The sequence below is a fragment of the Hippocampus comes genome, unplaced genomic scaffold (assembly GCF_001891065.2).
Source record: "Hippocampus comes isolate QL1 unplaced genomic scaffold, H_comes_QL1_v1.1 scaffold473, whole genome shotgun sequence".
In the NCBI taxonomy this organism is placed as follows: Eukaryota; Metazoa; Chordata; class Actinopteri; order Syngnathiformes; family Syngnathidae; genus Hippocampus; species Hippocampus comes.
The window spans coordinates 127035-139674 of NW_017806230.1; the positions used below are offsets into that span (position 1 = coordinate 127035).

Sequence of the window (12640 nt, forward strand, 5' to 3'; positions counted from 1 at the left end):
AGGTGTGTGTTAATGTACTTTTTTCTCTGTATGTGCCCTGCGACTGGCTGGCGACCAGTTCAGAGTGTCGTCTGCCTTCCGCCCAAAGTCAGCTGGGATAGGCTCCGGGAACTCCCCACGACCGTCTTTGCGATAATCGGTGTAGAAAATGGATGGATGGATGGACATGGAGGGCCCGATCTGGCCCGCAAACCGTACATGTGACAACCCATGACTCGAACGTGCTAGCCTCTCAATGTTAGCACTGACTAAACGTCCGATTGTGTCACCAAAAAAGCACAATGTGTAAACTGGCATTCCTACGGGGTCAACCGTTGTGATTTAGCAAACGGGTTTGTGTCAGTTGTCCTGCGCCGTGCTAACCTACAGGAGCTAGTTGGCTTAGCAGCGGTTGGCATAGCAACCGCTGTTGCTAATCCCGCGGCTCGATGACGTAAACGCAACGCAAAGACGCTCACCAATGCTGACGTGTTGTTTCTTTCCAGACCAAGACGGCTCTCATTTCTTGACAGGTTCCAGCTCGAATTTGGATCCACAGGTTGTTTGCCCGCTCACTTGCTCATGTTGGCTTCTTCAGTCAGGACTCCCGGGGGGCGGGGAGAGGGGCGCGCAGACGCAGACTCACTTCCTGCTTCACACTTCCTGCTTCCTGCTTGCTCGCGACGTCAAAGCTGTCTACCTAAAGCAGTTGGCGGGATGCTAAACGGGATCGCCAATTGATTGAAATCAAACCACTCGCCGCTGCTGTTGATTGGCAAGGAAAGTGAGTTCATTTGGAACCGATTGCTTTTCAGGCGAAGGTCTCGGGAAATTAAGGATTTTCGTACCAATTTTAGCGATAAAACACCCGCGGGTCGGGAGGGCTCTTCTTCGTCCGCCATTCTGCCCCGACAAACGCTAAGGGACCTTATAGTGCCCCCCTGCGGCGATAGAGGCGCACCGCAATTGAGCAACCCTTCGTACTTGGCACACGAGTTGCGCTTTCGTACGAACCGTGCGTGTGGACTGAAGGCCTTCTTGGCATGTATCTGTACTCTTTGTCCAAACTGGTTCGACATACGGCGGATCAGCAAATGGATGGATGGAACACTTAACAATGAAAGTTTCTCATACGACCTTTCCAAAATTCCCCAGCTTTAATTCCTTATTACAATGAAAGTTTCTCGTGTACGACCTTTCCAAAATTCCCCAGCTTTAATTCCTTACCTGAACTTAACTGCAAATGTTGCACTCGTTTCTGTTTTTTTTTTTTTTGTATGCCCAGCTAGAAACGTACACAGTGGAACCCAGATGGATGGATGTGCGTGCTGCCACCAGCCCCCACTGCCTGAAGGTTGGACCAGAGAGGTTCGGCGGCGTCGAGCGGGCAAGACGGCAGGAAAAGCGGACGTGTACATCTGCAGGTAATCGCCTCCATCTAGCCAAGCGCCTTGACTCGGCTCTGCGCTGCCCAACCAAGCGTACGTTTCTGTTTTGAAGTCCCCACGGGCAGAGGTTTCGATCAAGAGCTTCTCTGCGAGCGTTCCTTGTCAAAAACGCTCAAAACGTGGACATCAACCTCTTGGATTTCACAGCGCCGTGTACGCAGTGTCTCCCTGTTGGAGAGAAACAAACCCAAGATGGCGAGCGGGACGTCCCGGACGATGCATTCAAAAGACTGGCTCCACCTCCAAAAGCAGTAAAAAGGGCAAGCTCCTCCCACAAAGGCGATGCGGCCGAGCGGCTGACCTTTGAGAGCCAAGCGACTGACAGGCCGGGCCCGCCGAGAGCGCGGCGGACTTGCGGCAGACCTCCCGATGCGGACGCCGTCGAGGCAGGTGAAGCGGAGGAGCGGATGGACCGCGAACCGAATCGGAGACGGAAGGTTGTCCTCGCCGGCCGACAGGAGGACTTCCCGTCTGATGCGACTGCTGGAAGCAGCGCCCAAAAAGTGGCGCGTCACAAGAACAGTAAGCCGTGACTTCAGTCACGGGGTGTCCAAATTAGCCCCCCCACCACCATCTTTTCCACTCAAGCTCACGTGGCGTTGTTGTGTTTGTAGGAGCAGAGTGCCAAAGTTCCCAAGACAAACGGAAAAGGAGCCCTTACTTCAGTGGGAAAGGTGCTGAAAATACGCTGGAGTCGGGACCGGCCGTGCGTTGAATGATGTCTCCTTTCTGAAAGAATGTCGTCCCCGCCGTGTGTGTGTGAAGGTCCCAGCCCCCCTCGAAGAAAGGCCTTCAAGAAGTGGACACCTCCTCGTTCTCCGTTCCACCTTGTCCAAGAACTCCTTTTCCATAACGCCTGGAAACTGCTGGTGGCCACCATTTTTCTCAATAAGACAAGTGGTAAGCTGGCTCGCACACCCCCAAAACGGGAACACTCGCACACACAGTTTGTGCGCGAGCAAAAGTGTCTCGTGTGTGTGTGTGTGTGCAGGTAAGACGGCCATTCCGCTCCTCTGGCAATTCTTCGAGCGGTATCCGTCTGCGGAGGAGGCGCGCCGGGCCGACCGCGAGCTCTTGTCGCAGCTCCTCAAGCCGCTGGGCCTTTTTCAGCTTCGGGCCAAAATCCTCATCAGATTCTCGGGTGAATGAAATGCTTGTCCTCTCCAAGTGGGTTCGGGATTGCAACCAAACACGCAGCAGCAGCTGACCAGAAATCCTCACTTGGCTTTTACTTTGAAGTACACGTCAGCTTTGGTTGAGTTTTTTTTTTAGGGGAGTTTTCATGTTCCAAGTGTGACAAATGTTACAGTGACTAAGAATGGTGGTCCCACTTTTTGGGTTGTAAAACCTCAGCCTGTTGGGCCTCCCGCACAAATGTAATGTTGATCATGATTCGAGTGTATGGAGAGCTCAAAAACTTTTCTTTCATATCCAAGCAGCAGACTGATAGGCGCTTATTTTTTGCACGTGGATGTTCAACATTGATCTTGTGCTGCGCGCAGACGAATACTTGAGCAAAGCGTGGCGCTACCCTGTGGAGCTGCACGGCATCGGGAAGTACGGCAACGATTCCTACAGGATCTTCTGCGTGGAAGAATGGAGACAGGTCCGTCCCCATTTCTCTCCATTTGGGGGGGGGACTTGGGGTGCCCATCTTGGCACCGCTGTCTTTTGTTCCAGGTGACGCCCGACGATCACATGTTGAACAAATATCACGCGTGGCTGTGGCAAAACCAGGAGGCGCTGGGAATCTGAAGACGGCGCGACGATGCGTCCGCATCAATGGCTTGCGGTCCTCACGGCTCATTTTTTGTGCCGGCAAGATTTGCATTTTAAAGCCCACTCAAAAGGGACAATAAAGCGTTTTGTTGTTTGATTACGCGGGTCAACTCACGGATTCGGAATCTGCCCTTGCTTTTTCTTGAGTGCCTCCACATTTCAGGATGACAATCAGTGACGCAACATCGTCATCCATCGCTGTGAAGAAAGAGCTTCGGCAACAGGTGCTTTTGGTTTGGGGCTTTTTTTTTTGGGGGGTCAAACCTCAAAGCTTGAAATGACAACGCACGCTGAATGCTTGGGGGCCATTGAAATCAATGTCAAGTGACTCGTTTCCATTGCGTCTCTTCCTTCCTGCCATTGCCGCGGCGTACGCAACAAAACGTCAACACAGCCAGACTTCTCTTGTGTTGCGTTTATTGAAAAGGAAAACGCCAAGCGGAGAATGAACTTTTTGGGTGCTGCAAAGCAAAGAACTTTCCAAATCAATTCCAGGCAACACAAATGGCTTGCATCCTCATGATTGAAGCGTTTCCCTTCAAAGCAGCCGCAACAATGCCATCCTGCGGCGGGGTGTCCTCCATGCCAGAGACAACAAAGAAAGAAAGATTCATTTCACCGGAATGCAATCAAAACATTCCTGCTTGAGTGGTGATGAGCTACACTGCATCAGGAACAAAACCGGACATGAGGAGGAGGGGGTGGTCCTGATTGAAGGGGGAGAGGGAGGGGGGGGGGCAGCAGCCACTTTGCAGATGAGTAAATGCAGTCGCCGATATGAACAATCAGTAGTGGTGGTTTGCAGAAGTGGCGAACCCAACAAAGTCCAGCTCGCAAATTCCTTTGAAAGGCGTGCGCAGCGTCACCTTCATCTCGTCCTCCGGCATCTTCGCATCGATGCAAACAAAACGCGGCAAAGGCCCTCGCGGGCGGCTCCCCGAGCCGACGCCGGCGTGCGGGGTTGGGGGGGTGGGCGTGTCAATGATCCTAGCGGGCCTTGAGGAATCCGTCCAGCACGTCGTCGCCCTTCTCCGTCAGCCAGTAGCCGGCCATGGCGGCCACGCCTCCGATGAAAATGGCCGTAAAAACCATGTCGCCTTTGGCGGCCAGCGTGGCCAAGGCGCAGATGACCACGCCGAAGAACATCTGCTGCAGGACCTGAACCTCGTCGTCCGTCATGTCGTCAAACAGGCCCTTCTCCGGACCGGCTGAGGGGAGGGGTCAAAGGAGCGTCACGGCGGCAGACGGCGGCGAGCAGCGACGCGCCCCTTGGCGTGCGGACGTACCGGGAGCTTTGTTGTCAACGCAGATGCTGTCTCTCCTGATGAAGCCGTCGGCGCAGTCACAGTGGAAGGAGCCCAAGTCGTTGATGCAGGCCTCGTTGAGTCCCGGGCACGCCATCGCGCCTTCGATGCATTCGTCCACATCTGTCGCAAGAAGCCACACCCCCCCGTTTTACACGACGCAAAGCCTCGCCGGACACCGGCGGGGGGGCTCAAACGGCAAAGCCAAGCCTCACCTTGACACTTGGCTCCTCTCAGCTTGTAACCGCGCGCGCATTTCTTGCAGCGGGCGGGACCGCTGCCCATGCAGCCAACGCAGGCCTGGTCGCAGCCTGAAAAGCCGGCCGCCGCAAAGTCACACCCCCTGGCGACGCGAGGTCTGCGCGGGTTCCCGCCGCTCGCGACTTACCTCTGCAGTCGTAAGAGCCGTCCGTGTTGTGACAATACGTGTTGGAGGGACAACGGGAGAGCTCCGTGCCGCACTCGTCCACGTCTAAAAAGCACACGCGGACGAGTGCGGTCGGAGAACAAAAAGGTCCGGGCGCGGGAACGGCCGCGCCGGCCGACGGAGCCCACTCACCCACGCACTTGTTGTCGTGAAGCATCCAGCCCGCTTTGCAGTCCAGGCACTTGTAGTCCTGCGGGCCCCAGCATTTCTTACACGAGTGGAAGCAGGCTGCGGAGGAAAGGCCCACACAGACCACCGGCGTGAGCGCAAGTCTCGGCAATGACGGTCTGACCTACAATCGCCGCCGACATTCCTTCAGTCGTCATGAGCGAGTCAGGAATGAGTGAACCATCATCGCCAGTGTCATCCTTCATCCTTCCTGAAGTTGAGGCTTCTTGTTGTTGTTGTTGTTGGACGCCATTTGCACCGACCGAGCGGGACAAGACCACTCGGAGGCGCCGCTCTGGAGATTTCTTCTGGGTTCAGAGAGGCGAGGCGAGGGGAGGGGAGGGGGCGTCTCGCTTTCACCTCGTGAAAATGGACTTTGATATCATTCCTGTTGTATACGACAAGACGGTGCCAAATGTTGGCCCACTCTGCATCCGTTGCAGCCGCGTCATCCTCCCATCTGCGGCCCTTTCTCGAGGTTTCTCGTTTTTCCCCCCACATGGGGTCTTTTGAGTTTTTCCTTGCCTTGCCGGCCGGGTAGGGGTTAAGGGAAATCCGACCTTGTGCTTTTCACCTTTTGCGAAAAGCGAGGGATTACCGTATATTGGTCGCAGAGGATTTTAGAGGCGCGCTCTTGTCCCGTTCGCGGCGAGGTGAACGAGGTCAACTTGAGCCGAGGCGGAAATCAGGTACCTGCGCAGGCTCCGGAGGTGGCGTTGGCGCTTCTGTCCGCGTAGTAGCCGTCGGCACAGTCGCCACAGAGCGGGCCGGCGTATCCGGGGTCACACGCGCATCGGCCGTCCCCCGTTCGGGTGCCCTCGCCCTCGCAGCGGCCCAAACCGCCACACACGCCGCCGGGCCCCGACGGACACTCTGCATCGGAAAAGTGTTAGCGCGCGTGTGCGTGTCACCTTTTGATGAGGGCAAACGGCCGAGCCTTCGGGCCAACCTTTGCAGTCGGGTCCGAAGCGTCCGCGAGGACAGCACAGGCGCAACTGCTCGATGCACAACCACTCCGACAGGTCGGGCGCCTCCCGCTGCCTACGCCACAAAGTCACGCGCGTTGCGTATCAAACAACGGTGGCGTACACTCCTGCCTTGACTTACCGGGTTTGTTTGGTTTTTTTTTTTGTAAGTCAAGGCAGCGGCGTAGCCATCAAGTAGGCAGAAAAGCATTTGAGCGGCGATGGCCGTGGTTACCTGTGGAACCACCACGTCTCCACCTGGTCTTCGATCCGCTCCAGCAGGCGGTTGCATTCAAAGTCGGTCTGGTCGCACGCGCTCTCCACGATCTCCAGGAGACGAGTCTCGCTACGGCAGAAAGTGGGCGCGTCATCGGAAACAAGCGCGCTCGTTTCTGACATTGAAGAGAAACGGGCTGGGGCGGAGACTTCAAATTCAGGTCGCAGCATAAACGGCGTCCCTCCACCATAACGGCGTTCATCCCAGTAGAACTTTGGAGTCAAAATGTTCATTGCAAAGAGTTCAATGAACATTTCCGTATAACTTTGTGACGTAGTCCACTAGAGAAGCTACATTGAGAAAAGAAGGACGATCAAACAAGTCTGAATTCGGATGGCGTTTATTGTGCAATTATTAATACGGCTTCCTTTATGCGAAGCCTTTTGGAGTGGTCACCTGCATTCTGGACTTACTGCCACTTATTTAGAACACAAAAAAAGGAGCACCGGGTGTTCGAGGTATGTTAGGTGCGGTTTGAAGCTTTTGATTTGTTTCTTCCTGTTGGAAAATGAGCCGAATTGGATGGAGTGCGGACGCGGCGACTGACCTGCTTGCATACTTGGCCAGCTTGTCCTCTTCCCAGGCCGTGTTGCCTCCCCCAAAGTTCTTGTTGGCCGTTCTCTCCAAGCCCTGGAAAAGCGCCGTCGATGACCGAGTGGCGACATGCGCAAATGCAACTGCGGTACCTTGATGAAACTCTCCACCAGTTTCTGGCAGGTCTGGCACGGCGCCGCGCGGACCGTCGCGAGCGACAGCTCCGACAGGAGGATCAGGGTGGGCAGGACTGGCCAGGCCCGCCGCATGACGCTTCCCATAACAATACGGGCTATAAAACAAACACAACAAAGAGCCGTGCGCAGTTAACAACACGTCCCACCCAAACGTACACATTTTTACAGTGAAGCTTCCGTCTCTATCTTGTGGCCAGCTATCATGTGACAGAAGGCTTCAACAACACCTGTGCTCGATGGAGCCGAGGGATCCATTTTACATGCCCCGCAAATTTCTAATCCAAAGTCAGTTCGGAAAGTACATCTCCTGAAGCAATGATCATGATCGGGTCTCAATTATGTCACAGTTGTCATTTGTGTGAAATGTGTGTACAAGTATGTTTCATATGCATGGAGGTAGATAGATAGATAGACACAAAAACGAAATGGTGTGCTTTTTCACGAGTTTCTATATTGCATTGTATTTATTTTTAACCACACACTGGTTAAAAAAAAATAAAAGTTACTTATAATCCTTTTTGGCCTGGAAGCGATGAATTGCATTTTCATTCATTTCAAATGGGAAATATTACGTTTGATCTATGAAGGTTTCTATACAATACATCTTTATAAAGCACTTTTACAACAGCTTCAAGTTCCAAACGGGCTCACGGAATCAATTCAGTTTGTGCGTGCGTGCGTGCGTGCGTGTGTATATACAGTGTATATATATATATATATATCTCACACATCACATTTCAGCCATAAGATACAATTTTGGTGCAATGACTTCTATGGTAAAGGAGGTATGTCGTGTTAAAACGCTTGTTTAACTTTGAACACCTGCCCGTGCAAATGAATCTGCATGCCCTGCCTCGGCCCATGTATGAAAATGCCGTCGTCATCGTCATCATCATCATCCAGTATTTCCCAAAATGAGAATATATTCATTGCAATGTATACGACTCATGTCTTTCCTTCCCGTGTGAGTCAGCACAGCATCAGCACCCAAGCTTAGCTCAGCTTACTTTGCTGCCCTGCCCGTTTTTGTTTTTGGCGTGAACCCACTAAACGCACTAAATAGGCCGGTGCCGGTGCTGTTGGGGCGGGGGTGGGGTGTCATATTAGAAGCAGTGGAAGGAAGATGGCTAACCGTTAGCTGCAGCTGTTGTTACCTCGACAAGTCGAAGCCTTGAACGCCTCTTCGTCCTCGTCGACCCGACGTCCTTTCCGTTCGTCTGACGCATGCAAAAGGCACAGTCATGTTTGGGGGAAAAGCCCGGTCAAATGCGCTGTCTGTGCAGCCATCGCAGTGCAAAGCTTGGCTGATTTGTTCGGTCAGACGTCTGCAATCGTGAATGAACGACGAGCGATTCTTTTGATCCGGGAGCGATGCGGCATTCGGGGAAAGTCCGAATTATCCTACGTGGAAATTCCGACTTCCCACCTTCCTCGAACGCAGCAGTAGTCCCGCCCCAAAATCCTGGAGATGGTCTATCGACCAATCAGAGCCATTTAAATACTGATGACGCCACAACACGGAAAACAGCGAAAAACGAACTACACAAAACAAATCTTTTATTCTGTTTGGGATTGTACGACTGTACCACATTGGCCCGCAACAGCTTTACTTAGAAAAACATCTATAAATAAATCAAAAATTAATCCGACAGAATGATGGGATTCGTCTAAAAGCCAAGAGGAGGGGCGTCCAAGCTCGGTTGTCAAAGTCCGCCGTCCCGCCTATTTTCCCGGGGAGCAACACGCCTGATTCAAATCATGGTTCCAATCCCGCTTGCGAGCTGGCCGATGAGCCGATCATCCGAATCAGGCGTATTGCAGTTGGGAGAGCCGGAAAACAGGCCGGACGGCGGTCCTCCAGGCTTGGAGATGGACATGCCTGGCCTAGAGAGAGTATGACAATTTATTTTTATTTTTTGGTGAAGAACACACGTAAAAAAAAGAAAAACACGCTCCCTGGGGACCTCAATTGAAAACAAGAAGAAAGCTTTGCGGAGACACTAAAACCACTAGTCCGAGGCTCAATCATTGACTCTTTTTGTCAGGGATGAAAGGCCGCCTTTGTCGAGATCTGCGGTGTCGGAAGCCTCCTGGTCTTTGTCCAACTTGATATAAAAGGCCTCTCTCCCTCCACTTTCAAACCATCAATCTCCTCTTTCCAGGGCCTGAGCATTTTCTCTTCAAAAGTGGGCCATTCGTCTTTGAGGCGCAAGCGGGCGAGCCGAGCCTTGACCCGAAGAGGCGTCGTACTTCTGAGTGGCCGGCGACCACCTCACGTCGTCGGTCAATTCCATTTGCCGCTTCCAGTCCGCGCTCATTGACATCGTCTTGCCGCCGGCTCATTTGTACGCTATCGGCCTGAAATGGGCTCGGCGGCGGCTCAGTACAGCAGCGAGTGAAGGGTCTGCGCCTCGGACCGAGATTGTCAGCGAGAAACTACGTATTTTGCCTTACCTGACGCGGCAAAGGAAACCAAAGGTTGAGTTGCCGTCACCGAGAACTCGCAGGCATTCCACGAGAACATCGGGACTCACACCAGGGCAGCTTGACCGGTGCTTCTGCGCTTTCGCTTTGTTTCCTTTTTGACTGAAGGCAAGAACTTGGACCCTCCCCTGAATGCTATGCGGCGTTTTTTTTTTCCCAATCCCGACGGAGGAGACCATTGGTCACCTCGGGCCTTTCCTCTTTTGCACGGGAGGCAGCAGCGTCTGCAGTCTGCGGGTCAACCGCCGCACCAGCCACACGGACGCCCCCTTCGCAAGCAGTCTGCGCAGACAGCGCCACCGTCGCGTCTTTTCCGTCGCCCTCAGGCCTCCGAGCTCCCGGATGAGGCCGCCCAAGTCCCGCGGGATGCAGTAGCGAGGGACGTGTCGAAAGCTCCGAGGGATGTCCCCGCTGCGGCCCAGGCCTCGGAAGTAGACCAAGGCGACTTCTCCGCCTTTGCGCCGGCGCAGCGCCCCCTCCAGACACGTCAGAGCGGCCGCGAACACGGCTTGGATGACGGCGGAGGGCTCGTACTCTGTTGCCAGCTCCGTGTCCTCGCACGCCTCGGCGCCATCTTTCTCCGGCTGCCCCGGTCGTCCGGCGTGGCGCGGGGAACGGTCATCGGCCTCGTCTTTGCCGCCGCGCCGCCGCCGCCTCCACTCGCCGTACGTCCCGTTGGCCTCGGGACTCCAGATGATTAAGACTTTTCCTCGCGCCTCGCGCACGGCCTCCCACTGCCCGTACAGCCAGGGCAGCGGGCCCAGGTCGGCCACGCCGCTCTCGGGGCCGGCGCCCGCCCCGCCCGGGGCCAGGTGCACCGTGGCGCTCAGATCGCCGCGGAGCAGAGAAGCCAGAGCGCAGGCGGCCGAAATGTGCCGCGACCTCTCCGACGAGCACACCAGCAACACCGGCTTGCGGATGGACAGCCGAGCTGCGCGGGGGAGACGAGGGAGGAAATCACTTTGCTGCCGCGTGAGCGCGCCGAGGCCGCGCAAGTGACCGATGGCCTTAGCGCGGCCGGTGACCCGCCGGCGTTCTGGCGCAGAAACAACCGAACCATCTCACGTCCCATTTTCACATGCCGGGCGCTTCAAAGCGTTTCCGGAAAAGAATGAAATGATGCAACTGACCCGTCGCTCCCGTTGTCACGAGAGAGTGGAGAAAAATGGCCAAAAACGCCAACGCGGCGAGCAGGAAGAAAGCCGCCGGCGCCGCCCGCGCGCCCCACCTGCCGCGAGGGTCTGCACAAACAGAGGCGGCGCACGACCGGTCCAATGGGGAACGACAAGCGCGGCGCCGAGCGTACTCACGGTGCGGGCACGCAATTCTTCGGCCCTTCAGGGCGGGAAAGGACCGCCACACCTGCGCGAGTTCAAGCCATGAGACGCGAAAGCAAGGCGGCGTTCGGCGCCGCTGCGACGTTACCTGCACGCACGCTCCCTCTCCCGCCGAGCCGAGAGGCACGTCGATCCGGCTCGTGGACGCGGCCTCCTGCCGAAGACAAAAACCGTCAGCGTTCTGTTTGTTTGCTTTTTAGGTGCGTTGGTGGGCCGGCGCGCGGTCGGTCGCGGTCGGTCGTCCGCGTCCCTTTGGGTGCTCACCGCCGCGACTGTGCGGACGGGCCCGCGGGCCGCGCATTCCCTCGCGCCGGGCACGCACGTCTGAGCCCGGAAGGTGGCGGCCGCGGACGACTTGACGTGGACGGACAGCGCGCCCGGGCCGGCTTGGAGGGAAACGTGCCACGACGGGGTCTCTGCAACACAGAGGGCGCACGTCACGCTTTGCTCGCTTGGGAACGCTTCCCGCGGGGGCCGAGGAAGGGGCGGGTCAATCGGGACCGGGCCCGAGGATGTCCGCGTCGCAAACGCGTCAATCCAACCAACGGCAGACGCTTTCAAAAGCTATCGGCGGCCCGTCCGGTGTGAAGAAAGCCACGCGGAATCCTTCAACGTCTCGGAGGAGGCGCGTTTGTGTCTCTTCTCCGTTCTGCGGGCGTGCCTCGCGTACCAAGTCGCGCGCGTTCCCTCAATTCCACTCCAAAGTCACCGTGCAAAGCGGTGAAACATTCCGAGCGTTCTTGGGACAGTTTCAAGCCCTCCGGCGAACACGGCCGCACCTTTTGGCACCAAAACAAAGTGGCCTCAAGGCAATAGTGCAAGACTGTTTTCATGTGCAAGACTATTTCATTGCTGGAGCCACGACCTCTTGACCTCAAGTGCGAAGCTACTCTCATCTACTCGATGTTTTTCCTTTGCTCTGACTGTCTCTATAATGAGCTGCTCTCGCACAACTCGAATTGCCCCACGGGGATAAATAAAGTTTCCTGAATCAGAATCTGAAAGACTGAACTCACCGGCCTGGAAGGGGCACGAGATGTTGTGGCTGCCCGCCAGGGAAAACTGCAAGGACAAAACCAGACGGGGAAAACTCAGCATCCGAAGAAACGTTTTTTTTTGCATCCGCGGACTCGCCTCAACGAGCGTCGCCGCCGAGGTCATTTTGGAAGAAGCGGAATCAGCACACCAAAGACTTGCAAAATTGGCGCGGGAGGAGTCGGGCAGGCCCGATCGGCAATTTGCCTTCGGGTGACACGCGACCTTTCTGCATTTCGTGTCTCAGTGGGACGCGAGCGGAACCCGTCCTTCGTGTGTCTTTTCCGTACGCACGCGCGGCATCGCCGGTCAATCGGCTCGTAAGAAGGACTTGGATTCTTCCGCCGAGACGGCCTCGCGGAACAGCCTCACAGGCCGTTTTGCGGCACCGGTGCATTTTTTTAGATTCCCCTTTCCCCCCTCGCGGAAAGCGACCGTTTCGGCTATTGTGATTGCGGTCAAAGGTCAAGATGACGAGTTGCAAAAGATTGCCGTCTGCATTGAAACCGAGAGCCCGCGTTTCTTTGAGGGGCGAGCAAACGAAGGAAACGGGGCCGCAATGAGACATCGGGGGCACGTTCCACTCGGAGGCCGCAATAGCGCTCGCTCGGGTCCATCTCGGCGGCGGGCGGGCGGTCTCACCTTCACGCAGATCCGAGGGTGTCGGTCCACCGCGGAGATGTCGAAGATCTGCGAGGGGGCACAC

General features: G+C 55.7%; 3 protein-coding genes across 8 annotated transcripts in view; 1 reads left to right on the top strand and 2 right to left on the bottom strand.

The window, feature by feature from the left end:
* Positions 1 to 3301, top strand: part of mbd4 (methyl-CpG binding domain protein 4) — a 7241-nt gene extending 3940 nt beyond the window's left edge. Inside the window, exons 1-8 of one of the 5 annotated variants that reach the window (XM_019856355.1) lie at positions 459 to 763; positions 1265 to 1403; positions 1480 to 1949; positions 2042 to 2101; positions 2193 to 2327; positions 2419 to 2568; positions 2930 to 3033; positions 3108 to 3301. In XM_019856355.1, the coding sequence (XP_019711914.1) occupies positions 1291 to 1403; positions 1480 to 1949; positions 2042 to 2101; positions 2193 to 2327; positions 2419 to 2568; positions 2930 to 3033; positions 3108 to 3182 (1107 nt within the window). In that variant the 5' untranslated portion in view covers positions 459 to 763; positions 1265 to 1290 and the 3' untranslated portion in view covers positions 3183 to 3301. Of the gene's footprint in view, positions 1 to 458; positions 764 to 1264; positions 1404 to 1479; positions 1950 to 2041; positions 2102 to 2192; positions 2328 to 2418; positions 2569 to 2929; positions 3034 to 3107 lie in introns of those variants that run through there. The other 4 variants (XM_019856358.1, XM_019856356.1, XM_019856359.1 and 1 more) reach the window with 4 other exon arrangements.
* Positions 3302 to 3605: 304 nt separating this feature from the next.
* Positions 3606 to 8726, bottom strand: creld1b (CRELD disulfide isomerase 1b). Of its 2 annotated transcripts, none has more exons than XM_019856352.1 (11): positions 8233 to 8726; positions 7034 to 7154; positions 6895 to 6977; positions 6306 to 6416; positions 6055 to 6146; positions 5799 to 5978; positions 5070 to 5165; positions 4899 to 4982; positions 4726 to 4821; positions 4493 to 4633; positions 3606 to 4414 (listed from the first exon to the last, which is right to left on the bottom strand). In XM_019856352.1, the coding sequence occupies exons 1-11, from the start codon at positions 8319 to 8321 to the stop codon at positions 4194 to 4196; spliced, it is 1314 nt and encodes a 437-aa protein (XP_019711911.1). In that variant the 5' UTR covers positions 8322 to 8726; the 3' UTR covers positions 3606 to 4193. The 2 variants fall into 2 exon arrangements, with proteins under 2 accessions (XP_019711911.1, XP_019711912.1); XM_019856353.1 differs by having other exon boundaries at positions 8211 to 8726.
* Positions 8727 to 9255: 529 nt separating this feature from the next.
* Positions 9256 to 12640, bottom strand: part of LOC109507130 (interleukin-17 receptor E) — a 27433-nt gene continuing 24048 nt past the window's right edge. The window contains 4 exon segments of the mRNA XM_019856349.1: positions 9256 to 10493; positions 10693 to 11053; positions 11164 to 11315; positions 11916 to 11961. Coding sequence (XP_019711908.1) covers positions 9745 to 10493; positions 10693 to 11053; positions 11164 to 11315; positions 11916 to 11961 — 1308 coding nt within the window. The 3' untranslated portion in view covers positions 9256 to 9744.

Bases quoted from the DNA above. Each gene is read 5' to 3' on its own strand.
- creld1b (XM_019856352.1), bottom strand. From the start codon at position 8,321: ATGACTGTGCCTTTTGCATGCGTCAGACGAACGGAAAGGACGTCGGGT. The intron at 6,978-7,033 runs GTACCGCAGTTG...GCGCTTTTCCAG, and splicing joins TGGTGGAGAGTTTCATCAAG to GGCTTGGAGAGAACGGCCAA. The intron at 6,417-6,894 runs GTCAGTCGCCGC...TTTCTGCCGTAG, and splicing joins CTGGCCAAGTATGCAAGCAG to CGAGACTCGTCTCCTGGAGA.